Below are 24,001 nucleotides of genomic sequence, written 5' to 3'. Positions count from 1 at the left end.
GTTAACTTAGGGAGAGTGCTATTTATCTAAGAATTTTATAAATTATACTAAGGCCTAGCTATAGCTAAAGTGATCTATATAGAGATTAATAAAGTTAGTTCTTTACACTATATCTAATGTCTATTTATCTATAGAAAAGGACAACTTATAGGTAGTAAGGCTGTTATCTTTAAACTATAAGATTACTAGATAGGAAATTAGGTATATATATATAATGTAAGTTTAGGGAATTAACCTTATATATCTTACCTAAAGAAGTGAATATTAGGCTAATATGCAACTATATATCTTATCTTTATATTAACCTCTATTCCTATTATAGGCTTAGATTATAGAAATTTTATAAGGGCCTAGTAAGATAGAGGGTAGCTGACACCCGCACAGGCGGCTCAACTTCAGGGTGAAAAGGGGCTTCTTGATATTCTATCAGATTGAGAAGCGTCATGTTATTTCACATGTAATTGAAATTGGCTTTCCGTAAGATGACGTTCTTCTATTCAAACCTGATATCCCATTTCAATCATGCAAGAACCCTATCTCCTTCCAAGCCTGCACATACTTTGCTACTAGCTCTCTCCCTACTAGCGCTGAATTCCTAAGCGTCTCCGAATGCTGCCTGCTATGAGCTGTATCAAGAATCAAGTGACCACAAGACATGCGCACAAAATGTGCTTCGAGGAACTCAACCAATCTGGCAGCTGGATTTTCAGTATCTGCGGAGCTTGGAGGGAATTGCCGAACCCGGTCGAGCCATGCTTCGAATGTGATAATGTTGGCGCGTGGGATATTCAGAAGTTCAACTAGCACCTCAATCATCTCACTCCACGACTGGCGCTCTGGATTCTCAATGTGGTAGATTGGATAGGGTGTCACATCCCCGAGGAGAAGTTCTCCTAAGGTGGCTGCAACGTCGTTCACAGGATACCATGATAGATCCTATAGCCCTATTAGGATAGACCTCAAAAGCCCAGAAGAAATACAAACCCCACTCAAGTCAGGAATAGCTTTTAGAGTCTTACACGATTTAATGACGAAAGCAAGATGCTCTACTGGATTCCAGTGGCCGCTTGTCTTTGATCCAGCAATCTGCGCAATTCGTACAACCATAGGCCGAAATCTTGAAGGGCATTTGTGCAAAGTTTCATCCAGCAACCTCTCACAGATCAGTTTGGCGTCCCCATATCCTGTTGGCATCGCTGATTCCACTGTCATTCTCTCCTCTGGTACGAGTGTCTCCCCGCTGACGAAAGGATGGCAACCAACTGTCGCAATCGATGAGATGAACTGGAACCCAAACCTGTGTCCCTTAGGAAGATGCTTATCAGAGCATTCTTGGGCAAGATTGAGTAGGTTCCGCATGGCTTTGAACTGGGATTCAAATGCTTTGACCGGGCGCGTGATACTCATCGGCCATGCATTATGGACAATATTCGTCACTGAGTTCACCAGGTCCGTGTATTCGTCGTTGGCAAGGCCCAGTCTTGATTTGGATGTATCGCATTCAAGTACTTTGAGCTTTAATAATTCACTCGAGTTGAGGAAGAGGCCTCTTGACTCTAGAGCCAGCTGCTGCCGGGGTACACGCCCAATTCCCTTCGGCCGGTTCAGACAGATTACTGTTTTGATATTGGGCTGGCTGGCAAAATATGCAACAAGGTGGGAACCCAAACTTCCTGTCGCTCCAGTAACAAGTACACATGTATCAACCCTGTCGTTCCTGCCCTCGATTGTATTCAAAGCGCCTTGCGAGATGAACTCTTGGCTATACTTCTCGACGAATGAATCGACTACAACTTGACGGGCATCACAGTCAGTTGTATTGCTTGGAAGGAGTTTGGGGGGCGTAAGTACCCGTTCATATCTTGGCCCAGACGCAAGGGCAATGATGATACGCTGAATTGCGGTCTCAGGGAGATGCCCATCAGTCCAATCGACATAACCATACCCAACCGATTGCAAAGTCTCTTCCCAGATCTCTGGAGGCGCAAGAGCATGCTTACGGCCATCATCAAATAGCCACCATCCCTCGAGCAAGCCAAACACCAAGTCAATCCATGGCAGCGTCTTGGTCATCTCAAGCATCATGAGTAGACCATCCGGACGCAAAAGAGTATGGATGTTCTTTGTAGATGTCGCTAAGCTATGCGTGGCGTGAACACAGTTTGTAGCAATCACAAGATGCTGACTGTGTACAAAGTCTCCCGTTGGTTGCTGCTCAATGTCGAGTACCTTGAATTTCACGAATGGGTATTGCTTAAAGCGCTTTCGAGCAGCAGCAACAAGAGATGCAGATAAGTCGGTTATTGTATACTCGAAGGGCACGCCTAAACTGGCAAGGAGTGGAACGAGTCTTGCCGTGGTGCCTCCAGTGCCTGCCCCCATCTCTAATATCTTGATCGGGCCTTCTTGCTTCGGAACACGGAGCAGGAATCGAGTTAGGAAATCTTCCATTAGTTTGATCCATGTCACGTTGATAGGAGATTTGCCATACATTCCGGAGACCACCTCTTTTGTGTCTGGATCACCGAAAATGAGCTGCACCCCATCGACTTTCCCGGTCAAGGTTTCTGCAAGCTTTCTGCCAGCTATAGCGGTGAGCTTGTGGTCATAACCGTGAATGGGTGAGTCGCGGAGAAGCTCTTCCAACAATGTTTGTGCGGATTTCTTTGGGGTTGCAATAGCTGTTCGGACTATGTTGGGGCCATCCAAGTCAACGAGTCGTGCGGTTTCCAAAATATCGTAGAACGTATCGACGCATTGCTCATGAAACGGGAGATGCTGAATCCGGTCAACGATCTGGCCTGGCTGGGCAGTACGCAGAGAGCACCCTAATATTTCGAAGGCATCTAGAATGTAAACAACGCACATTTCAGTCGACTTGGGCAGTACGTGATGTACATAGCTAGAAAATCCATTTTCTTCAATGAAATCGTCCGTCGCTTGTTTCGTTTCTGAGAATATGTCCAGGACCACTGTTGCAGGAATTCGTGATTCCGAAGAAGGCGTGTCCCCGTTTGTGTAGGAATGAGCCCCATTAGCTGCTGGCCCCATTTTCGCACCGTTGACTTTTGGTGTTACTAAAGTGGCTTCGGATTTTGTCTCGGCCATCAGTATTTCCTCACAATTATCTGACACCCCGCCGACTGGCATGCCAAGGGTGGATTTGATGCAGTCAATCAGACTTTGAAAGTCGGTTAGGTCCAGGAGATCGGATATTTCCAAAGTGATTTTAAACATGCCCTCGACTTCTCGAGCCAGTTCCATGCCCATCAGAGAATCAATTCCAAGGTCCACGAGGTCTGAGTCGATCTTGACTGCCTCTGGCTCAAGGCCTGAAAGATTGCATAGCATGTTTCGTGTAGGACCCTCTATATCCTGGACTGGCGGGGTTGTTTGGGATAACTTGTACTCCGTTGGGGCGGGCTGAAAGGCAAGATCTGGCTGTTTCTGATGAAATCCATTTACTATGCCGTTTACTTTTGGAATCTCTACCTGCGCCGGTAAATATGGTGTATGGTTATCTTTCGATTCAAGAGATAATCTTGACAAGAGCTTTCCCATTCCGGCCTTGGAGACACGCACATAGTGAATTCCAAGAATCACTTCTACCAATTGACCATTGCTTGGATCGAAGGCAAAAACATCACTGATGTACTCTTTCTCCGAGGGGCGTTGATGACAGGCAAAAACTTCCCACATTTTTGGCTGTGAAAGAGTGGTCACTAGTGGAGATCGCGTCCAGTGATCGATCCTGTCCGAGATGTACATTTCGTTGTCTGAATGATCAGTCATGCTGTTCAAGAATATGCCAGCAACTTGACAAAACGAGTCGGCTAGGCCTAAGTCCAGCCATGTTTCTCCTAGGTGTTGCTTCCTAATACGGCCCGCCGACTCTGACTCTGTCCCAGAAATCTTCTCAAGCCCTTTGTAAACTTCATGATTGTATTGCACAATGTCTGAAAATGCCTTGTAGATGTTTCGGGGCCCTTGAATCACCCCATTTGCTTGATGGCCGTCCAAGAGGTCGAGACACCGCCTTCTGCCAATGAGGCGTTCATACCGGGCAAAATCGGCCTTAAAATCAGCATCGGCCACATTCCGGAAGGCGATTCTTCCAGAGACGTGAAGAGTTTCATCTGATGAGCCCACAGCTGAGTCGGAAGTGGCAATTTTCCAGTCCCAGATGAGAGGATCACTATGATGCCTTTCTGCATCAAGCCAGACGAATTTGCTGTCGTTTATGACCATAGGCGTATGGCTATCCATTCCGTGGAGTTCTGGCGACAATTTGGAAGTCTTCGCATCGTCTACCACCAAGCTCATCAGTGCATCTATGGCAATGACAAGCTGAAATGTGCTGGGGCATATCGGGGCAGTCTGTGCAATCACATGGGCGGAGACGTAGCGCTGATATTTGTCGTTGGTCGTGTTTATTCGAAACCGGACCCTATTTTGCGTTGAACCCTGATATCCCATGTATGTCCAGAGGGCAGGTGGCGCTTTGTTGGCTTCAGCAAGTCCTGGCAGCAATTCACTCATCACTTTCCTTGGTTTCTTCAATTCCATCCAGTGCCTCGACTTCTCAAATTGATAGGGTGGAAGGAAAATAGGTGGGTAATCTGGCATTTGGATAGAGTGATGTGCCCCTATCGGAGAAAAAAAATTGAAGTTAGTTCACTGATTTGAAGCATTCAAGGACTACATGTGGAATTTGACGTGCACGTCGGAGCAAGCAATCCAGGAGGACGCTAAAAGAGCAAGTATTCTTCCTAGAACATGAAACTTACAGAATGATATATCCAGCCCTTCTTTCCATAGTGCCAGGGTGGCATCTGATAGCAACTGAACCGCGCCGTCGGTGGTGATGTTGACGGGCTGAAAGTGGAATCCTTTCAAAGATGACAAAGCTCGATTTGCCATATTCGTGATGGTCGAGTTGGAACCAGCTTCAAGAAAAATCGCTGAAGGATACTTAGTCGATAGTCTTTGAATGGCATGATTGAAGTAGACGGGATCGCGCAGGTGCGATGCTACGAATGTAGAGCTCAAATTAGGAGGTGCATCATCTTTCGTCGCCCGCTCAAGTGGAATCTTGGGTTCATGAAAAACGATATGCTCCGCTAACTTCTGCAAATCTGATAGCAAAGGATCGACGAGTCGACAATGGAAGGCGTTAGTGACATTGAGCCGTTTCATCTTAATAACCGAGAATTTTTTCCCCTTCCCGATGTCTAGGACATTGCCAATCGACTTGGATGAACCTGCAAGTGTGAAGCTTCGAGGACTGTTGAAACCTGTTGATCAGACATTTAGAGTCAGTTTACTACTTTTCTGAGCATCTGAGCGATACCAAAGAGTACAGCTTTCCGAGGCAAATTGTCTTAGGCTCAGGGAAGAAAATAAAATTCCGAATGACTTTCCAGAAAAATCTGCACTTACATGCAATGGTTGCAACAGACTCTTCTGGGTATGCCTCTTTTGTATCAGATAGAAGCTTTTCCACTTCTTCAAGATTGGCCTCGACTGCCATCATTGCTCCTTTATCAGTGCCCCATTGGTCTTGGATGAGGCGTGCTCGACCAGCAATCATCTTCACCGTGTCTTTTAGGGTCAAAACACCTGAAACACACATGGCAGTAAGCTCGCCAAAGCTGTGTCCGACGACGGCTGCAACCTGCACTCCGCTGTCGATCCAAGCATTTGCGCAAGAATACTGAAGAGCGAATAGCATGGTTTGCAGTTTGACGATGTCCGTGATTGGAGCTTTCTGAAAAATATCTGGATAGATACTTTCCTGTCCTAATGAGATGCAGATTTCATTACAGTGATCGAGATGCTTTTGAAGGATCTTAACGTGACCATAAACCTCTTGGTCGAGGCCAACTGATCTGGATATTTGGCCCCCAAAGCAAAGGATGACAGGACTAGTTGATAATGGGCGCGACATTGTGGATACGCCTCTGTCTCCTGTCCCAATCTCCCTCAATTTGTCCTTTAAGTCCTGTATGGAGCGGCTGCTGAACAGCAAGGCTTGACCAAGGGATCGATTGGACTGTCGATACACCTGGAAAGACAGATTGGCAAGGCTGAGTTCATTGCCGCATATTGTTTTTGACTCGAGAAGCTCCAGAAATCTCGTAGCATATCGCCGTAGGCTTTGATCATCGAACCCGCAGAGCCAGAATGGATATTCGGCAGCGGAGGACTGTACAGCCACCCTAGAGAATTCCATAGAGGAAGGCGCCTGAGTTACTACCAGTGAGGCATTGGAACCCGATGCGCCATAGTTGTTGATTAGGGCTGCTCGAAACGGTGGTTCCCATGGTTTCAGCTCTGTTGCAATGTCAATTTTGTCTGTTAGGAGCGGGTTTACTGCGGGATTGATGTTGTGGAAACTGGCTTGCGGTGGGATGGCTCCTTTGGCGATGACCAAGAGCGTCTTGATCAATGCCACTACTCCAGAGGCGGACTCCGAGTGGCCCAAAAGACCCTTGACTGAGCCCAGTGAAAGGGTGTCGGTGCGACCTGTAGCTGCACCACCAAATACCTGGCGAACACTGTCATACTCGGCTGGGTCTCCCACTTGGGTTCCGGTGCCGTGGCATTCCACAAGGGAGATCTGCTGCGGCTGAAGCCCTGCCCGGCCCGTCACATTGCGAAACAGCTGTGAGAGAGAGATGGCGTTGGGTACTGTAATGGCCGTACAGTTTTGGTTCTGATAAACGCCCGTGGCGCCAATGACGCCCAGCACCTGGTTGCCGTCCGCGATAGCATCTGACAATTTCTTCAAGAAGACGGCACCAACAGCCTCACCGCGGCCTATGAAGCACAAGGTTAGCGATGTATCTCGTTCGACAGCTGGCTGCATTGTATCGATGGGTATTATGGCCATAATGTACTGTAGTCGTATAACATGATCGAAGGATTCCTGCGCCAGCACGCCGTACGAAATCACACTAGGATAGGAAAAACACACAGGAACATTAGACCTCCTCAAATCAGAATAGCAACTTACAATACCCATCAGCCTCGGCGTCGAACGGCTTGCATTGGCCCGTCGGGCTGAGAAATGAGGCTCCCGCGAGGTTCTGAAACCATTCCGGGCTTGTCATCACGTTGACCCCGCCAGCCAGGGCCGCAGAGCACTCGCCCGTCAAAATGGCTCTGCATGCTTGATGAATAGCCACGGCTGACGACGAGCATGCGGTGTCGATAGCTACGATGCGATGCGATTAGCAAGTTGATCGATAGTGAAGAGACAGGAGAAGAGACAGAGACAACGAGTCAAGACATGCGTTTGGGAGAATTGATAGACGACAGATGAGAGAAGAGGTAGAGAGGGGCAGGAGAAGAGGTAGAGAGGGGCAGGAGAAGAGGTAGAGAGGAGCAGGAGAAGAGGTAGGGCGTTAGAGACAATAACAGAGACAACGACGTGGGAGCTGGACTAGAGTGAGGCGAGAAAGAAGAGAAGAGAAGATGAGATGAGATGAGATGAGATGAGATGTGAGAAACAGGGAGGGGTCACGATGATTACCTAAGCAAGCGATCACATACCACGGCTTGCCAAGGGAACTCCTCTCCTCTCCTCTCCTCCTCCCTCCTAGAAATTTCCTACCACGGAGCATGGAATCGATGAGAATGAAATGAGTCGTAATGCAACGAAACGCAACGCAACAACGTCAAGAAAAGAGAAGATCTGCTTACTCAACCCTGGCCCCGTCCATCCGAAATAATGGCTGATCTTGCCCGCTGCAAAACTCTTCAGATTGCCTGTCGCCGCATACGCCGTTGGCGGATAACACGCAATGTTGTTCTCGTAGTCCACCAGGCCGACCCCGATATAGCACCCAACGTGCCTGTCTTGGTCCTTGGACCTCATATTGAAGTACCCGGACTGCTCGACCGCCTGATATGCCGCCTGGAGCATCAGCCGATGCTGGGGATCCGTGGACGACATTTCTCTCGGGCTCCTCTTGAAGAACTTGTGATCGAATGCATCGTGGTCGTCGATGAAGTTGCCGTACCACTTTCTCTTGGTGTCCAGATCTCGCCAGGTAGTCTGGAAATCAAATCGATCTGCTGGGACTTCCGTGTGTTGCGACTTTGCCGCACAAAGGGCAGCCCAGAATTCTTCCAGGTCTGCAGCCCCAGGCAACTGGCAAGACATCCCAACTACAGCAACTGCCTCGTCTGATCCCAGACTGTCCTTATCACTCAAAATCTTTCTCCAGTCGAATGAGGATGCAGACAGCTGGGCTGATTCATGATGCAAATCAAGGTCAGCGATGTGAATCAGACGAGGGCCAAGTTTTCGTGCTAGACCTGCCGGGACACAACGCTCACTTCCAAAACATACTACAAGGTTCTTATGCGTTAAAGTGTGAGACTGGAGCGATGCGAATGCTTGCTGCCAGTCGGATTGCTCCACGAGCATGGATCGGGTCAAAACTTGGTGCAGCTTTCCAGTGTTGATGTGACCTCCACCCGTGTTTGAAAAAGAAGGTAATACCATCTCCAGAGCGGCGGGAAGTGTAAATGCGGGACTCGAATCGAACATTCGACCAAGTGCTTCGGCATCTTCGCGATTTCCTTCGAAGTGAAAGCCGCCAGAGAGAGAAATTTCAGCTACAGCCAGGCCGGCATCTTTCAGATGCTCGAGGAGTGGAGCGACAGTGGTGCTTGGGGTTGATATGGTCGCTCTTTTGTCTTCCACAACTACTGAGATATATGCCTGGATCACATCAGTTGAGCCAGAACGCGGCCGAGCCAATTTAGTTTGTGTGCCGCCGTACCTCTGGAAAGTATTCTTTCAATATTCTCGACATCTGCTCGCCTGCCTCCATTGAGGCCCATCTAACGGAGAATGATTTCCATCTCCCTTTGGGACCTTCCTCGGCATCTTTCATATCCACAAATGCCCCGATTGCCATCGCCATCCGTATTGCCACCGCTCCATGCTTCTGGAGCTGCGCTTGATTTACAGAGCTTGAAACAGCTGCTGCACTCAGAAGGCCAGTGCATAATCCCAGAGTCTCAAATTTGTGATTCAGCAGCGCTGCCCAGTTTCCTCCATCTTCGCTTTGAGACAGAAGAGTCTCGATAAATGCCGAATACTGCGCAAGGTGGGTTATAACAACAAGAGGGGTGAGCAGAATATTGGGTAGAGGGAAGGATTCTCCGGGAAATCTCCCTTCCTTGAGCCAGTGGCCGAATCCCTCCAAGTACTTCAGGCCTGGGAATCCTTCTAGACCCGGAACCGCTTTTGCGATCGTTTTCCAATGCTCCGGTAACTCAAGAATGGTCTCCAGACACCAATGAAGTTTGGGAGTTTCTAAGATGCGAGATCTGAGCTGAATAGCCGACTCTCCATCGAAGTCGAGAATTTGAGATCCAAAAATCAGGATAGTGCCGGCTTCCCCAGGGAGTGACGAGTATGAGACCATTTTGCTCTATATTTTTGCGTATGTTGGAGTCGCCAAAAAGGATGGGAGCCTCGTCTGAAGACCTGTGTCAGTGACAAGGTATCTGTTACGTTGCGATTGGACAATATTCCGCAGTAGCGATGATCATTTATTTTGCACACAATAATTCCAGGGAGAGAAATAAAACTGAAGGCACTCGATGACCTGTAGAGAAGCGACAGATATCACCGGTTGACTGTACAGTATTCACAGCCGTATTCTCTCCCACGGAGTTTTAATTCATAGAGTCTTGCGTGCGTTTTGTTTCCAGCAAGCCCGTGTCTCTTTAGGAAATTTGCGGACAAATTGAAGTGCCCATCTGATTCATCCCTCTCCTACGATACTAGTCTGGCTGGAAGTAGCTTCCTCCAGAGCACCAGGATTCTCCCAAGCATGCATACCCCAGTAATGCTTACAACACCAATGGAGAATCCAGAGAAGAAAACGGCATGTAGATGTCTGCAGCTTCCTCAAATTCACTACTTTACATGCGAGATTCGGCGAAAAATGAAAAAAGTCCGGCCCCAAAACCCCCAAGAAACTCCTTTCGTACCAACGTGTCGCTAATACTCTACTCTCTTGTGTTGATTACTATGTCACCAATCGGACTTTTGATGTGGCTCGGATCGGTAGATGCTGACGGCTGTCTGTGTAATACTGTCCCGGACTATTTATAACTCCCATTCCTGTCAAATACCCCGAGATTAAGTTATTTTAACTCCAGCCTCTACAAGTGACGTCTCGCTCGATCGATTCTGCAGTATCTAGCTGAATATTCAGAGATCAATATTCTTACTAGACCGGCATGGGCGTGTACAGCACTGCGTTTACCGGCACCTGAGAACTCAGGCTTTGGGTCGCCGTGGTCGATTATTTTACTCTGTATGGACGATGAAGTGGGCTTAACAGCAAATTCAACTTGACTTCCTACTATGATCTGTTTATCGTTATTTCGTACAGACAATGTCAATTCCCACCGACGAAAAGATTCCTCTTTTTAACACTCCCGGAACATCGACTGTCATACAACATGCCACTTGCTTTCACCCAAGAAGCACAAGATAACCCGAGTCTTCACCTGCCTCGAATTCTATGTCTTCATGGCGGAGGTTCTAATGCCAAGATATTTCAAGCGCAATGTCGGAAACTCAATGCCCAGCTTAAGGCTCACTTCCGCCTCGTTTTCGCCGATGCCCCTTATTCTTCCCAGGCAGGGCCCGATGTTATGTCAGTCTACGCCGACTGGGCTCCATTCCGCCGCTGGCTCAGATGGACGCTGGATCACCCTGAGATCACCGCAGATGAGGCTGTGATGGATATTGAGGACTCGCTTCAGCGAGCTATCAATGAGGACGACCGGAAAGGGGGGACAGGGGAGTGGGTTGCATTGTTGGGTTTCAGTCAAGGGGCGAAGATGTGTGCCTCGCTGCTCTTCCACCAGCAAATTCTGGCGGATAAATTAGGGGCTCGACTCCCTTGGGGTGGCTACAAAAGAAAGTTGAACTTCCGCTTTGCTGTAATAATGGCGGGAAGAGGGCCGTTGGTGTCCATGGATCCAGAATTGGTCATGACGTCCGCCTTTCACGACGCAGCTACGCCATCTCTCAGCAGTTATGACGCTGGATCTTTGAACCGAAAATGTTTTGTTCACTACGTTCTTCGTATTCCTACCATTCATGTCCATGGGAAGTTTGATCCAGGACTGAAAATGCATCAGCGGTTCATGGAGGAGTTCTTCGAGAAGGAAAGCGTACGGCTAGTATCCTGGGATGGTGATCATCGCGTGCCGTTGAGGAGTGGCGATGTTTCTGCCGTTGTTGATCAGATTTTGGACCTCAGTGAACAGACGGGTGTCTTTGAGGACCTCAATGCGTTTAGCTGGGTATGCTAGTTTTTAGTTTTAGAGTGATACTGGAACATCAGGTTTTACTATGTCTCGAGAAAGATGTTATTTATTTAACTGGGGTTCAGCCTTGCGTGAGATGTAAACGCAGACCAGAGATGTTAGAGGTGATCAGAAAGTCGATCCCCAACGTAATAAAACTGCATTGAGACCGTATCCAGTCAGTCTTTACGATTACACAGAGCTTACTTGTAGTAAGAGAGTGAAGAAGGTACGTCAAAGTGTTAACTTTATTGCAGCTCTCTACATAAGGTAGGAAATAAAATGTGCTCGACATCCAAAAAAAAATACCTCAATCTCATACTACGAATCACTTTGCCATCTAGTCTTTATCAATGAGTTCAGTATGAGAGCTCCACACAGGATCAGCTTTTAATTGGTCCAGGTCATCCTCTGACAAGCACACCATCACATCTAAAGAACCATCCGGTGCCTTGGGGAAGATCATGGAAGTCGTGGTACGAGGGATGAAGTTTGGTCTTCTGAGTAAAGCAGGCTTTCCTAAGGCACCAAAGCTAACATTGTACAGGTCTGACTGAGCAAGAGATGTGAAGGCGACATCGGTGTCTGGTTGCATCTCGCCACCGTACATTATTGTGGTTTTGTCTGGGGTGCGATCGAGAAGTGTGACAAAGCTTCGCACGGCATACTCGTTCACATCCTCCTGGAGATTCTTCCGCATCAACGACACCAGCGTTGGGAAGGGCAGCTCGTCAACCTCGCGCATGGTGAGCGTCGTGAAAGTGTTGTAGACCATGTGGCCCATGTATTCATTCGGCACGCCCATTGTTGGTCGGACATCAACCGCCCTGACAAACTTGGAGGAGGCATTTGGGTCTACCATGCGACGAAGGCGGATGGCCGCAATGCGTTTCCAGATGAAGCTGGTGAGAGTGTCGTTGCTCGAGACAAAGGTGATACCTTCAACGAACTTTGATGTGTCACTGGCCATTTTCTTCAGGGCGTTGATACTGGCGGCTGAGAACCTGAACATGCACCATTTTCCATGAGGCGCGGGCACAGCGGGGATGGAAGCCTCGAGAAGTGATGGCCGACGGTAACGACCGAGATCAATGATAGGTTCGTCCGGCCCCAGCAGCTTCACCATGTTTCGGCGGTCTCGATTTCCCTGCTCAATCTCAAAGGTAGTGATCTCGCCTCCATTCATCACCTTCGATAGAAGTGACAAAAATTGGAGGATTCCTCCGCCGGGCATGATATTATGCTGTGCGGCAATGTCCAGCAGTAGACCTCCCTCAACAATGTTTGCCTGCAGCGCAAAAACACAAGCTGGATCATCATCTGTCTCTTGATAGCTCTGGGGAAATGCAACGGTGGGAGCAAGATCCTTTGGATTAAAGAATTTGATGGGCCCCTTTTCTCTCATAATCTCAGCGAAAGACGGGCAGATATGCGAACAATCTTTCACCCGCAGAATTGAGTTTGGAGGCTCCCATTGTGGACAGTGGGCTACTTTGAAGAGGCCTGAGCTCCCCTTCCCGCTGCCCTCGTTGATAACTTTGCCCGTGAGCCATGGGAATGTTGAAGTGACCTTGAGGGTTGCCGATCTGAGCCCTTCAACAATCGTGTCGTGCGATGTGCCTTCTGGAATGGGAAAACAGAGGAGGAAATGGGTGTAGCTCTTCAAGAGACGAAGCTGGCCAAAGATATCTTGGTATCGAGCAAAATTGTTGTAGTCTTCTGCAATGGATCCCATTTTCGCCGGTGTGTATTGAACAATTCCCGAAGAAGAAGAAAAAACAGAATCTGAAGTATTGCGTGGAATGAAGTTTTGGCTGTATTTGATTTCACTCCATGATTAGTTCATCTGCGGAGAGAGTAAGTATATAGATTGTTTGAGTCTCGGGTTTCTGTGACTGGAGTATACATACTCCGAGTATGTCTAACAACCCTGATACCTGAAGACTATTGCCATATTTAGTAACAATATGCATAGTATATTCTAGGTAAGGATCATCACTGAAAACTTTCCGAAATTTCTTATTGTTGACGTTAACTTTCAGATTTTAAGATGTCGCTGTAGAGGCAACCAGTTTGTTTAAGAAGGTATTCACCAAACAATTACAGAGCTACCTGGGCGGCTATCAGACAAGATGACAACGGCGGAGGAGAATGGATGCCATGATGACGATCATTTCGGAGTTGCAGTCGTTGGCGGAGGAATTGTGGGGTTAGCTCTCGTCACTGGACTACTTCATCGTGGGATAAGAGTGAAGCTCTACGAAAAAACATCTGCTTTCCGCCCTATTGGGGCAGGGATCGGTTTCACTCCAAACACTCAACAGGCCCTGCAGTTGCTGAACCCAGGTGCTTTTGCTGCCCAGCAGAAAGTAACGACCGCAAACGGTGACCCAAAAAATCCAAATGACTGGCTATTATATCTGGATGGGTACAGTAGTGATGTTGAGGAGCTCATATTTAAGTTACATGCTGGCTATCGAGGTTTTGAAGGCTGTGTGCGGGCGGACTTTCTCGATGAAATGCTCAAACTCATACCCCCGGAGATTATCCAGTTCAATAAGTCAATCGTAGACATTGTGGATCCAGGCGACGGTGCAAAGGTTCAGATGCACTTCAAAGATGGCAGCACGGCTCAAGCGGATGTTGGTAAGTTTGTGCCTGCTCTCGACTTGATCCGTACTCTAATTACTTCATGGTTTCAGTTATTGGCTGTGATGGTATCAAGAGCCGGGTACGAAAGTTGATTTTGGGTGAGAGCCATCCAGCAGCAGAGCCTTCCTACAATCACCAGTACGCCTTGCGTGATGTGGTTCCCATGGACCAAGCTATAGAGATTCTGGGAGACTTCAAAGCTCGCAATCGGCACATGCATCTCGGACCAGGTGGCCATGTTGTCACTGTCCCAATCGCTCACGGCAAGATGATCAATGTGGTCGCTTTGATCGAGGATCCAAGTGATTGGCCTGACCCAACACAGCTAACTAGGAAGGGAGGTGGGCAGAAAGCTATCGAGGCCTACAAAGATTTTGGCGCCCCCGTCCGGAACCTCATAAAGGCCATGATTGAGAGGAATCCTACACCCGATCTATGGGGAATTTTTGACAGCGTCGACAACCCCACACCAACCTTTGCAAAGGGCCGGGTGTGCATTGCTGGAGATGCAGCACATGCCACTTCTCCTCATCAGTACGTCGAATTGTTGCCTGCATTTCCCAAAGTCAGAAAAGCGTGCAGCTTCCAAGCCGTTGGGCAGCTGTTCACCAGTTCATTTATTATTTGATTCCCATACTAATTTGCGTATAGTGGAGCCGGCGCTGGTATGGGAATTGAGGACGGTTTAGTCTTGTCGACACTGCTGGCTAATGTTGCTTTGTTTTCGAAGCTCAACCGAGCTGCTGCTGTGAGAGCGGCTCTCAACGCATACTCCCATGTGCGGAAAGAGCGTTCACAATGGGTGGCGGAGAGTAGCCGGGTGATCGGACAGGTGCTAGAATGGAGGTATCCAGAGACAATGCGGGATTGGGAAAAATGTCAAGCTGAGCTTACTTGGCGATCTCACCGAATCTGGCATTGGGACCAGCAGGCCATGTTGCAGGAGGCACAGAGTGCGTTTCAGAAGCTTCTGGGGAGTGTGGAATAAGACTACTTATGCAGATGTATGTTTCTCTATTTGATTTTCGTTGTTTTTTTGCCAGTTCCTGTGCGTTTTTGTAGCTGTGCTTATTAAAAGAAAATATAGGTTAAGTCTATACGATTAGGGCTGATTTCAGGCTATATCAAGTGACGAAAACCAAAGTCCTCCTTTTGACTCTATGATTATTAACTAACAATCTATTATCTTATGATTTTACACTTATAAAGTAGCTAATTAAAGTAAGTGAGGCATATAAGCAAGTAAGCTACAAAAACATTAGAACATGTAAACTTAACTACAGTCAACTATGCCACTACTAACACAAGCCTAATACTCTAATAAAGAGGGTAGAATACTATCTAAGCAATTAAGCAGGGCTAGATTCAAAGTGTCTAGGGTGCTGCAGTATTATATAATATAGACCTAGAAACCCTCTGCTAACAAATTCACAGTATGCCTTTGTAATGCAACTATACCTCTAACTTATATAAGTTGACTCTGTACAAAGAGTTAGCTCTTGTTTAGTATATCCTTAACAAAGATTTATATAGATTTCTGCCCTAGCTGCAAGCTGTACAAGAAATAGCTAACCTTCTACTCTCTGAATAAGGCAAGAGCTCTGTTATAGGGTGGTGGTGTAGTAGTAGTAGTAATAGTCAGATTTTTGTGTTTTTGTGCCTCACTCGCTTGTGTGCCTCATTCGCTTGTGAAATATGTTATACTTTCCAGAGATTAACAAATCGGACTTTCTAATTGCCATAGTGGCGAACAATAAAGCTCTATTTCGTATTCATTCCCTATCCATTTCTACTCTGGTGCCAGCCGACTCTAGAGAGTCAGAGTCGGTAAAGTCTGCCGTGTCAGCTGTGGAATTGCGGGCTATGACCGCTGAACATCGGACGCTGTGCCCCCCCACCAAACAGTTGGCTTCTACGAAACATTAACTCCGCAATCGGCAATGTCGTCTCCAAAAAAACTCCATAATGTAATCGCATCGGAGAATTTCATGCCACGAAATACTCCATCTACAGACCCCCGCTTTATTTAGATTGTCAGCCCCTATGCGGAGTTATTACACGGCTCTGTCTCTGTCCAGCCTGGAATGGCACAATGGAGGCTGTTCCATGCTATTGAACTATAAGTGACATTACTGTGTGGACATATCGCTAATCGGGTTTGAACGAACAGTGGTACCAGAGCTCCCATACCCTTTAACTCTAAAAAGTAAGCAAGCCTTCATTCCAGAACTTGATATGGACCACGCTGAAAGATAGCAAAAGCATAAATTTCGCGTCCTAGCTCAGCCCATTCCGTTTAATAGCCCCCGCCACAATGCCGTACAGAGCACTCGTTGTCTTCACACGCAAACCCGATGAAAGTCCTGCCGTTTTCGAGAAACACTTCGAACAAGACATCATCAACATCATCAAAAACAATGCCGGTGATACATTTCCCACATCACACACCCGAATGTACGTCAAGCGCTCTGAAGAGCCTGGCTACCCTGCCGACATTATTGTGGGGGAACAGGAGGACTTCCCTTTTGACGGCATCTCTATAATTGAATTTGAAGATGAAGCTGCAGCAAAGAGATTCATGGCGAAGATTGAGGTTCCCGAGGCGAGAAAGACCATGGAAGGAAAGCTGGGAGTTCCAATCCACTCGAAGGGCAGGGCTGTTTTATTGAGTGGGACATATACTACCACAAAGGATTGAGCCGGGGAGAAATCGTGCTGGTGGATACTGTAGGGATCGTTTTGTAGACTCGTAATAAGAACAACGCCTTGACCTGCTCTCTTGATATCGCGGTGTTTCTTCATATATATATATATTTTTTTTTCAGTGTGTTCCCTTTTTGAGATATCAATGATTTGGCCTTCCTAAAGATTCATATTGTTGTCAGCCATAGGCGTGAAAAACTTCTAAGCCTCCAGTGTCCAGACAATTAGTAGTAATCTCACCATGATAGCCAAAGAACTAGATAAAGGCTTATAAAACTATCTTAGTGGCATCCATAGCAGATCAGCGACCTATTTGACTGTACTAGGAATGAATTATACTCAGAAAAGACTAATCTGTGGAGTTTAGAAAAACACACTCAAGAAGCTCATGAGTAGTAACAGGAAAGTCTAGCGGGCACTAGACTGGGCAATTCTATGTCCAGCTTCATATTATTTTCATTCATGCTCCTGAAATACTTGTAGCTAGATACATGGGTAATGAGTTGAAATAGGCTTAACTACCTCCCTTTGATTGCGGTCACTGTGTGGTCCCCGACGGTTTGCCTTGAACTAGAACACCTTCCTCTGGATCCGCACATCGATGCCTTCCTGTCTAAAGAAGTAAGAGCTCTCTACAAAATATGATTTTGGGTCAATAAGCTCGATCTGTGTGAAATTTAGAGTGGGTACAAATTCCGAGCTTGCAAGAGGGGACTTACGTCGTAATTCAAAAAAAGGGCAGGCAAAAGCTTCTTAATTTCCAAGAAAGCAATATATCTGCCGATGCATGTGCGTCTACCGGCACCAAACTAACAATGACAGTCAGCAAAGTCTTCTAGTACTCCTCGTAATTGAAACATGACCGAAACGAGACATACAGTCATAACACTCCCTTCGAGCTTCTTTCTCAAAGCCGGGTCATCTACAAGCCACCGCTCTGGTCTCCACGCATCAACATCCTCACCAAATGTCGGGCGATGTCTGTTGACAACATAGGGATTCACTTGAAAAGTTAGCGTAACTTCTCTGGGAATGAATGAAATCAGAATGGAATCAGAACGAAATCCTCTCCAAGGGCAAGGTTTAAGAAAATCGGATAATAAAGTAAGATTAAAATAGGCTTACTCCCAATGCATGTACCCTCTGGAAAATGATGTCCACTAATGGTCACTCCACCCCTTGGTGCAACACGCTCTAGAGGAAGTGCAAATGGAGGATGCAGACGAACAGCTTCATTCACGCAGGCATCCAAATACGGGAGATTTTTCACCTCATTCCATTTTGGAAATGGGCGAGTGAGACCAGACTTTGCATCTACTTCGCAGAACTCTCGAACCAATTTTGCAAGAGAGTCTTTATTGGCGAGAAGGTGGTATACAGCAGTACGCATGACTACAGTTGTGGAATCTGAGCCAGCAATAACATTTGAAAATGTCCATGTCTTCGATGCCCTTATTACTTGTTAGTCTTTCACCAGAAGGAGTGAGGAGCTTAACCTACCAAGCCGGAATGGAATTGTTGGTTTCCTGGATCCTGATGAAATGAGACAGGAAGTCGCCCTTCCCAGGAGTCTTCTTTTCATCGACGGAAAATTTCTGCGCATCTTTCTGCCGCGCTTCGACAGCTTCTGATGCAATTCTCAGAATTGGGACAGCAACTTGATTCTTCAATATATCGGCAATAAAACTTTTGTAGAGAATTCTGTCCAATTTCGGAAACTGCGTCATCTTAAATGATTTTAGACAGGTTTTTCACAGCTTAAAATGCGTTCCGTATGAGAAAAAACATACCGGGCCAATAGTCAACATGAAGTCCCATATAGCACGGAGAAGGCCGTTTGCATCATTTCCATTTTCCAGAAATCCGTATCGCTTCGAAAAGGTCATTGTACCCATGACATCAAAAGCAAAGTACTGGATCCAATCTCCGAGATCAAAGACCGCAAATGTTTCAACAAAACGGGCATCCAGCTGGTTAAACATAACCTCAAGCACTTCATCGATGAAGGGTTCGAAATTAATCACGTTAGTCAGAGAGTAAAGAGATGCCACTGGTGTTTTCAGAGTCTTGTGCATTTGTTCGTCTTGAGTAGTGAAAACTGCAGGGAAAGCACCGCCTTTTGCGTAAGGCATAATTCCTCGGTAGAACAAACTCTATGGTCTTATCAGCATTGGTGTCTGGGTGTGAAATAGATACTGGAAGTATACCTTGGGGAAGCCACTCCTCATGGGATAGAGGATAGGAATCATTGCTGGATCACACAGGGATACGGTGTTTGGTCCAAATCGGACGCAGTCTCCATACTTCTCATGTGCTTCTCGATGGATCTCCTGAGCACGCATCGTCTTGACCCAGAACATTCGTTGGAAATCAGTAAATTTCGCCCAGAATGGTCCCGGTACATCGCGGAGTCTCCAGTATGATATAAACACACTATAACATGTGTACAGAGACAGAGAGATCGCCAGTGCCACTAGGGCGCTGGGGGAAGCACCTGCAAGGTCCGATAGCACCGTCATTATGACTATGTCTGTCTGTAATGAAAGTAGATCGTTGGGTCTAATTGACTTCTAAAGTAACCACTGTCTGAGAATTATACGGCCAGGAATTAATTGGCTGATGGTATCTATCATATCACTTTTCTCAGAGTCATTCCACTTTGAACTATCAAATACGATGCTCATCTTTACTCCTCTCAATGATGTTCTTAGACCCAATCGCAGTATTAGGCTAGCTAATAATTTCCGGAGTTTCTAACGAAAAGATACTAGATGTTTGATTGGTTGATGCTATGGAAGGAGTAGTGTGAGTGTAAGTCGATGTAATTCGAGTCCAGAACGATACTAGAAGTAGGGCGGTGGATGAATAGAGGCACCCTCGGCTAAATTGGACTGTTCCACTGTGTCCTTGTTGGCCTGACCTTGTAACCCCGTGGAGTAATAAGAGTGTTTGGAAAGCCACAAACCCTTTTTTTTCCGGGGGCTGACTTGAGGCTGATTTGAATATCATGTCATGCAAGTTAAGCAACCTTCAAGGGGCCGGAAAGTCGGGCGAAAAGTCCGCCAGGATCCAGATCTTAATTGGGTAACCTAGTGATATGATGCTGAACGATGGCTAATTTTCGTGGACAACTCGATCAGCTTACCATAACATTCAGCTGATTGGTGGCAGATCTGACAGCTGGAGAGAGCTGAGTATCCCGTCCTTCCTCTCCTTCTGCTGCGGACACCCACGAGTCCTGGGTTCTTCAGACCTGTATACAATGCTCTGATCCCCGTATGCTCATCCGATCATCGCATCTTCATTCAATTTCATCTAGACATCTTTGCTAGTTCTTTCATCTCACTATGCATTTATTCAAAGTATCTCTGTTGGGCTTAAACGTTGTTTCAGCGGTCAATGGCTACACAACTGAGTTTGATGCCAGCACTTATGCAAAGGCAGATGTTGTCAATGTAGATGTGGCCATCATTGGAGGTGGTGCAACTGGAACGTATGCAGCGATTACGCTGCGTGACCTGGGAAAGAGCGTGATTGTCGTGGAGAAACAGGGAGAATTGGGAGGCCATACGGAAACGTACATCGACCCAGCAACAGGCACCGCAATTGATTATGGAGTCCAGCGGTATGAAAACACGTCTGTCGCAACAAAATACTTCGATCGCCTTGGTGTCACCTACAATGGGTCTCCAATGCCCTCGTACACCAATGCTACTGTCTATACGGACTTTACCACCGGAAAGCCTCTGACAAACTTCACTCCAAGCTTCAACTTTGGGCCGTATATTACCCAGCTCGAGCGATATCCTTTCCTGGAATGGACAAAAGATCTTGCCGCCCCAGTAGATCCCGACCTCTACTCTTCTTTTGGAGACTTTCTCGTCAAGTACTCGCTGCAAGATGTTGCTTACAGCATCTACATGTTCTCCAGCACAGCGATGCTCCAATTACCCACACTGAACGTGATCAGCAATGTTGGACTAAAGGAGTTAGGAGTACACACTACTGCCATCGGGGTTGTCAGTGAAAAGGGCAACCACATCATCTACATCAATGCCCTCAAAGTGCTTCAGAAAAGTGTTCTCCTGAGCTCTACCGTGACATCAGCACGGCGCAATAGTTATGGGAGTCAACTCGTCGTTTCGACCCCCACTGGGAAGAAACTAATCAACGCGAAACAACTTCTTATTACCATTCCACCCACTGCCAAGAACCTGGCTCCATTTGTACTCGATACTAAAGAAAACTCCATCCTTTCGCACTTCGTAGCTGAGGGTCTTTGGCCCGGTATTGTCAAAATCTCTGGTCTACCCGCAGGCGTGACATACAAGAATGCAGCACCAGAGACCCTCTACAACCTCCCCACAGCACCAGCAATCAACAGCCTAACTCCCACGGCCATAGAAGGCTTTTACAGATTCTATATGTTCAACGCCGAGCCTATGCCTTACGCACAGGCTAGGGCCAAAACTCTGGCATCAATAAAGGCATTTGCTGATGCAGTGACTGGGGTATCGACCGAACCGGAGTTGATCGAGTTTGCAAGCCATACTCCCTGGTATTCAAAATTCCCATCTGAGGCTATCAAGAACGGAACCTGGCATGAACTTTATAAGCTCCAGGGTTACCGAAATACCTGGTATGCGGGGATGGAAATTGTGTTGGGCTCTGTAGCGTTGTGGAACTATACCTCAACATTGATTCCGGAGATCGTTGCTAAGCTTTGAAGTTGAAGAGGATAATACACGGGATATCTTTATGCATTTGGAGGGCTAGATAGTGTCAAATCAATGCAATATTGTCTAGAAATTAGAGTCAAGCATCGATCACTAGACGTATTTTATTCCCTTGCTCTCACTCGTTTTCACTTGACCCTTGTTTGAACAATTTGGCGAGTAGAGTGAGGTGATGTTGTCTTCCGCCTGATATGAGCCTTCGGAACAAAAGTCATACCGATGGCCGTGTGGAGTTGGTGAGAAATACCGTCCACATATGACTGGGCCGCTTTGAGAAGAGAGGGGGTAAGCTCCCATGAGACACAGGGCCTTGGCGCCGACAATGTGCAGGTGGTGTAACTCGTAAGGCTTCCCTGCGGCGTGCACGTTTTGCGCCGCTAACCGACAGCTGAGCCACCCTGTGAGGGATAAAGACAAACTCCGTAAAGCCAGCTGTTGTGTTTTAACGATCGGCTTTCAACTGCGTAGGAATTCCGAATGCCGCCCGGATGTATTTGTTTTGCATGGCGAGGCTTGATTTAACCGTAACTGCCGTTCATCAAATCAACAACAACCTCACCATCGCCCTCACTCTCACTAAGAAATCAAATAATCACCAGAACCTCGCAAGCTTCTTACTCTATCTCCCAGTTTGGCAGCTAAATCCTCTTAGTTTGAGAGCATTCTGCGATAACAATCAACTCGTTGCACGATAACATCTAAATCATCTCATCCTGCATCCTGCATCTTAACTTCTTGCATCATGCCTTCAATCTCAGGCCAATCAATTCTCGTCCTTGGGGGCTCATCCGGTATTGGAGCAGCTGTTGCAAAGCTGGCATTAGAGCAAGGAGTGCACGTATTCATTGCCTCCTCAAACAGTACCAAGGTCGCCAAGGCTGTCGAGACCCTCCAAAATGCAGCTCCTATTGCCAAAGTCAGTGGCTTCACAATTAACCTCGACACACCCCGAATTGAGGAAGATTTGGTCAAGTTCCTCACCGAAATCACTTCCAATGGCACCAAGCTCGACCACATTGTGTACACAGCCAACTCACTCAATCTCAAGCCACTTGACCAAGTTACAGCCGATTACTTGAGCAATAGCGGCCAGTTCGGTCTGGTGGTTCCCATGCTCTTGGCCAAACTTGCGTCTCGCTTTCTGAACCCCAGCTACAAGTCCTCACTCATTTTCACCAGTGGTCGCGTTGCCGAGAAGCCAGTCAAGGGCTACACTATGGGAGCCGCCTTTGGAGCTTTGCTCTTTGGCATCACTCGCTCGCTGGCGCTGGATTTGGCTCCTATTCGCGTCAACTGTGTGTCTCCTGGTGCTACAGATACAGAGATGTGGGGCAATGATGAGCAGCGCGCTCAACGGCTACAAATGTACACCAAAATTGCTCTGCTGGGCAAGGCTGGTACTGCCGAGGAGGTTGGCGAGGCGTACATCTACTTGATGAGAGACTTTAACAACACTGGAAGCACAGTCAGCACCAGCGGAGGAGCTTTAATTCAATAGGATTCAAAAAGTGTTACTGGGCGGGCTCAGGAAAGACTTTGAAGTTCAGATGATTCGGCTAGGGTATATGGTCAATAGTTGCTGCGTACTTTTCATGAATACCGATGTTTTAGCTTTGAATCCAAAACTTCAAATTCATTGAAATGCCCAGAGAACTCTCGTGCGGGCCCTAAATTCCACTCTTTTTCAGTGATTTTCTCTTGTGTGATACAATGTCTAGGTCGGGCCTGTCAAAGTGAGAGCGCCGAGGAATTAATTCCAAGAAATTGATGTAAAGCTAGGGACATATCCATCTCACCCAACCGAAAATTACGACAGAAGTCCGAGAAAACGTTGATCTTCACAACTCACTTGAAATCACGGGTCTCAAGAGTCAAGGGTCTAGGTTTGAAGGCTGGGAGTGTAATATGAACACTCACAGGAGTGTTTACGCTTTAATTTTGTGTTTGGCCAGGAACACACTTACTGTGAGGAGGACAATATTGCAGCAAAATCGTACAGCTCCAGCGCCAGGAAACATGAGTACATGCCTGGGAAACTTCGGAATATTCATCCGACTTCATGCCAATACGAAGTGCTTTCAGAGGGCAACGCAGAATCTCTTTACTTGTGCTAGAAGCTCCGGAAAGAAAGTCCATTCAGGACTTGACCGTTGACAAGCATTGAAGTGATTTTACTGAACGAGTTTTGCTCAATGTCCGAGCGGACTTTCCCAGCGGAGTTTCCGGCGAGCCAAAGTAAGAACGAGATGCCACTTGCTTTTAGGCCATCCTGTTTTCATAGCCCAATTACTCCATCCAATCAAAGTCACTCCGGGACATAATTGCTAAATGAGGGTTGCTCAGGTATCAAGCTCTCGATCGTGACGTGGAAGCTACCGGCTGGAAATACTCCGCTGCATATATCGAGCCTCAAAAACGCTGCGGAAAGCCCATGCGAAATTCTTGTAGCGGTAGACCTACCTATATGATCATTCGGCATAAAGTGAATTGAAGTAATTGAGGGCTTGCCGTATCTACACCCGCTTGCGATATAAGGATATTCATACTTATCAGACACAACAGAG

The 24,001-nt window shown here is 47.0% G+C and overlaps 8 protein-coding genes across 8 annotated transcripts; 5 read left to right on the top strand and 3 right to left on the bottom strand.

The window, feature by feature from the left end:
* Window positions 1-293: 293 nt before the first annotated feature.
* Window positions 294-7,471, bottom strand: VE01_00376 (Type I Iterative Polyketide synthase (PKS)). The gene is made up of 6 exons (XM_059463266.1): window positions 7,016-7,471; window positions 5,440-6,819; window positions 4,788-5,294; window positions 1,852-4,646; window positions 985-1,793; window positions 294-936 (listed from the first exon to the last, which is right to left on the bottom strand). The coding sequence occupies exons 1-5, from the start codon at window positions 7,110-7,112 to the stop codon at window positions 1,788-1,790; spliced, it is 4,785 nt and encodes a 1,594-aa protein (XP_059320157.1). The 5' UTR covers window positions 7,113-7,471; the 3' UTR covers window positions 294-936; window positions 985-1,787.
* A 3,020-nt stretch (window positions 7,472-10,491) lies between these two features.
* VE01_00375 (uncharacterized protein) lies at window positions 10,492-11,449 on the top strand (the record flags this gene model as incomplete). Its single annotated transcript, XM_018269907.1, has 2 exons — window positions 10,492-11,343; window positions 11,444-11,449. 2 exons carry the CDS (start codon window positions 10,492-10,494, stop codon window positions 11,447-11,449), a joined length of 858 nt encoding a protein of 285 aa, XP_018135577.1.
* Window positions 11,450-11,598: 149 nt separating this feature from the next.
* VE01_00374 (uncharacterized protein) lies at window positions 11,599-13,202 on the bottom strand. Its single transcript, XM_018269906.2, has one exon. It carries the CDS (start codon window positions 13,079-13,081, stop codon window positions 11,687-11,689), a length of 1,395 nt encoding a protein of 464 aa, XP_018135578.1. The 5' UTR covers window positions 13,082-13,202; the 3' UTR covers window positions 11,599-11,686.
* Window positions 13,203-13,211: 9 nt separating this feature from the next.
* Window positions 13,212-15,148, top strand: VE01_00373 (uncharacterized protein). Its single transcript, XM_018269905.2, has 3 exons — window positions 13,212-13,992; window positions 14,049-14,532; window positions 14,650-15,148. Exons 1-3 carry the CDS (start codon window positions 13,479-13,481, stop codon window positions 14,984-14,986), a joined length of 1,335 nt encoding a protein of 444 aa, XP_018135571.1. The 5' UTR covers window positions 13,212-13,478; the 3' UTR covers window positions 14,987-15,148.
* A 795-nt stretch (window positions 15,149-15,943) lies between these two features.
* VE01_00372 (uncharacterized protein) lies at window positions 15,944-16,731 on the top strand. Its single transcript, XM_018269904.2, has 2 exons — window positions 15,944-16,204; window positions 16,261-16,731. Exon 2 carries the CDS (start codon window positions 16,313-16,315, stop codon window positions 16,694-16,696), a length of 384 nt encoding a protein of 127 aa, XP_018135572.1. The 5' UTR covers window positions 15,944-16,204; window positions 16,261-16,312; the 3' UTR covers window positions 16,697-16,731.
* A 540-nt stretch (window positions 16,732-17,271) lies between these two features.
* Window positions 17,272-19,220, bottom strand: VE01_00371 (uncharacterized protein; the record flags this gene model as incomplete). Its single annotated transcript, XM_018269903.1, has 7 exons — window positions 17,272-17,367; window positions 17,421-17,510; window positions 17,580-17,704; window positions 17,827-18,152; window positions 18,202-18,428; window positions 18,492-18,854; window positions 18,909-19,220. 7 exons carry the CDS (start codon window positions 19,218-19,220, stop codon window positions 17,272-17,274), a joined length of 1,539 nt encoding a protein of 512 aa, XP_018135573.1.
* A 621-nt stretch (window positions 19,221-19,841) lies between these two features.
* Window positions 19,842-21,479, top strand: VE01_00370 (uncharacterized protein). The gene has a single exon (XM_018269902.2). It carries the CDS (start codon window positions 20,049-20,051, stop codon window positions 21,426-21,428), a length of 1,380 nt encoding a protein of 459 aa, XP_018135574.1. The 5' UTR covers window positions 19,842-20,048; the 3' UTR covers window positions 21,429-21,479.
* Window positions 21,480-21,812: 333 nt separating this feature from the next.
* On the top strand, window positions 21,813-23,103 carry VE01_00369 (uncharacterized protein). Its single transcript, XM_018269901.2, has one exon. It carries the CDS (start codon window positions 22,180-22,182, stop codon window positions 22,933-22,935), a length of 756 nt encoding a protein of 251 aa, XP_018135263.1. The 5' UTR covers window positions 21,813-22,179; the 3' UTR covers window positions 22,936-23,103.
* Window positions 23,104-24,001: the final 898 nt, after the last annotated feature.

The sequence above is a fragment of the Pseudogymnoascus verrucosus genome, assembly GCF_001662655.1.
Source record: "Pseudogymnoascus verrucosus strain UAMH 10579 unplaced genomic scaffold scaffold_1, whole genome shotgun sequence".
In the NCBI taxonomy this organism is placed as follows: Eukaryota; Fungi; Ascomycota; class Leotiomycetes; order Thelebolales; family Thelebolaceae; genus Pseudogymnoascus; species Pseudogymnoascus verrucosus.
Note: the sequence above shows the minus strand (reverse complement) of the source record. Positions and strands in the feature narration are given on the sequence as shown.

Bases quoted from the DNA above. Each gene is read 5' to 3' on its own strand.
- VE01_00376 (XM_059463266.1), bottom strand. From the start codon at position 7,112: ATGACAAGCCCGGAATGGTTTCAGAACCTCGCGGGAGCCTCATTTCTC. The intron at 6,820-7,015 runs GTAAGTTGCTAT...TGTGCTTCATAG, and splicing joins CGCCGAGGCTGATGGGTATT to GCCGCGGTGAGGCTGTTGGT. The intron at 5,295-5,439 runs GTAAGTGCAGAT...TCTGATCAACAG, and splicing joins GTCTGTTGCAACCATTGCAT to GTTTCAACAGTCCTCGAAGC.
- VE01_00374 (XM_018269906.2), bottom strand. From the start codon at position 13,081: ATGGGATCCATTGCAGAAGACTACAACAATTTTGCTCGATACCAAGAT.
- VE01_00373 (XM_018269905.2), top strand. From the start codon at position 13,479: ATGACAACGGCGGAGGAGAATGGATGCCATGATGACGATCATTTCGGA. The intron at 13,993-14,048 runs GTAAGTTTGTGC...TCATGGTTTCAG, and splicing joins CACGGCTCAAGCGGATGTTG to TTATTGGCTGTGATGGTATC. The intron at 14,533-14,649 runs GTACGTCGAATT...ATTTGCGTATAG, and splicing joins CATGCCACTTCTCCTCATCA to TGGAGCCGGCGCTGGTATGG.
- VE01_00372 (XM_018269904.2), top strand. From the start codon at position 16,313: ATGCCGTACAGAGCACTCGTTGTCTTCACACGCAAACCCGATGAAAGT.
- VE01_00370 (XM_018269902.2), top strand. From the start codon at position 20,049: ATGCATTTATTCAAAGTATCTCTGTTGGGCTTAAACGTTGTTTCAGCG.
- VE01_00369 (XM_018269901.2), top strand. From the start codon at position 22,180: ATGCCTTCAATCTCAGGCCAATCAATTCTCGTCCTTGGGGGCTCATCC.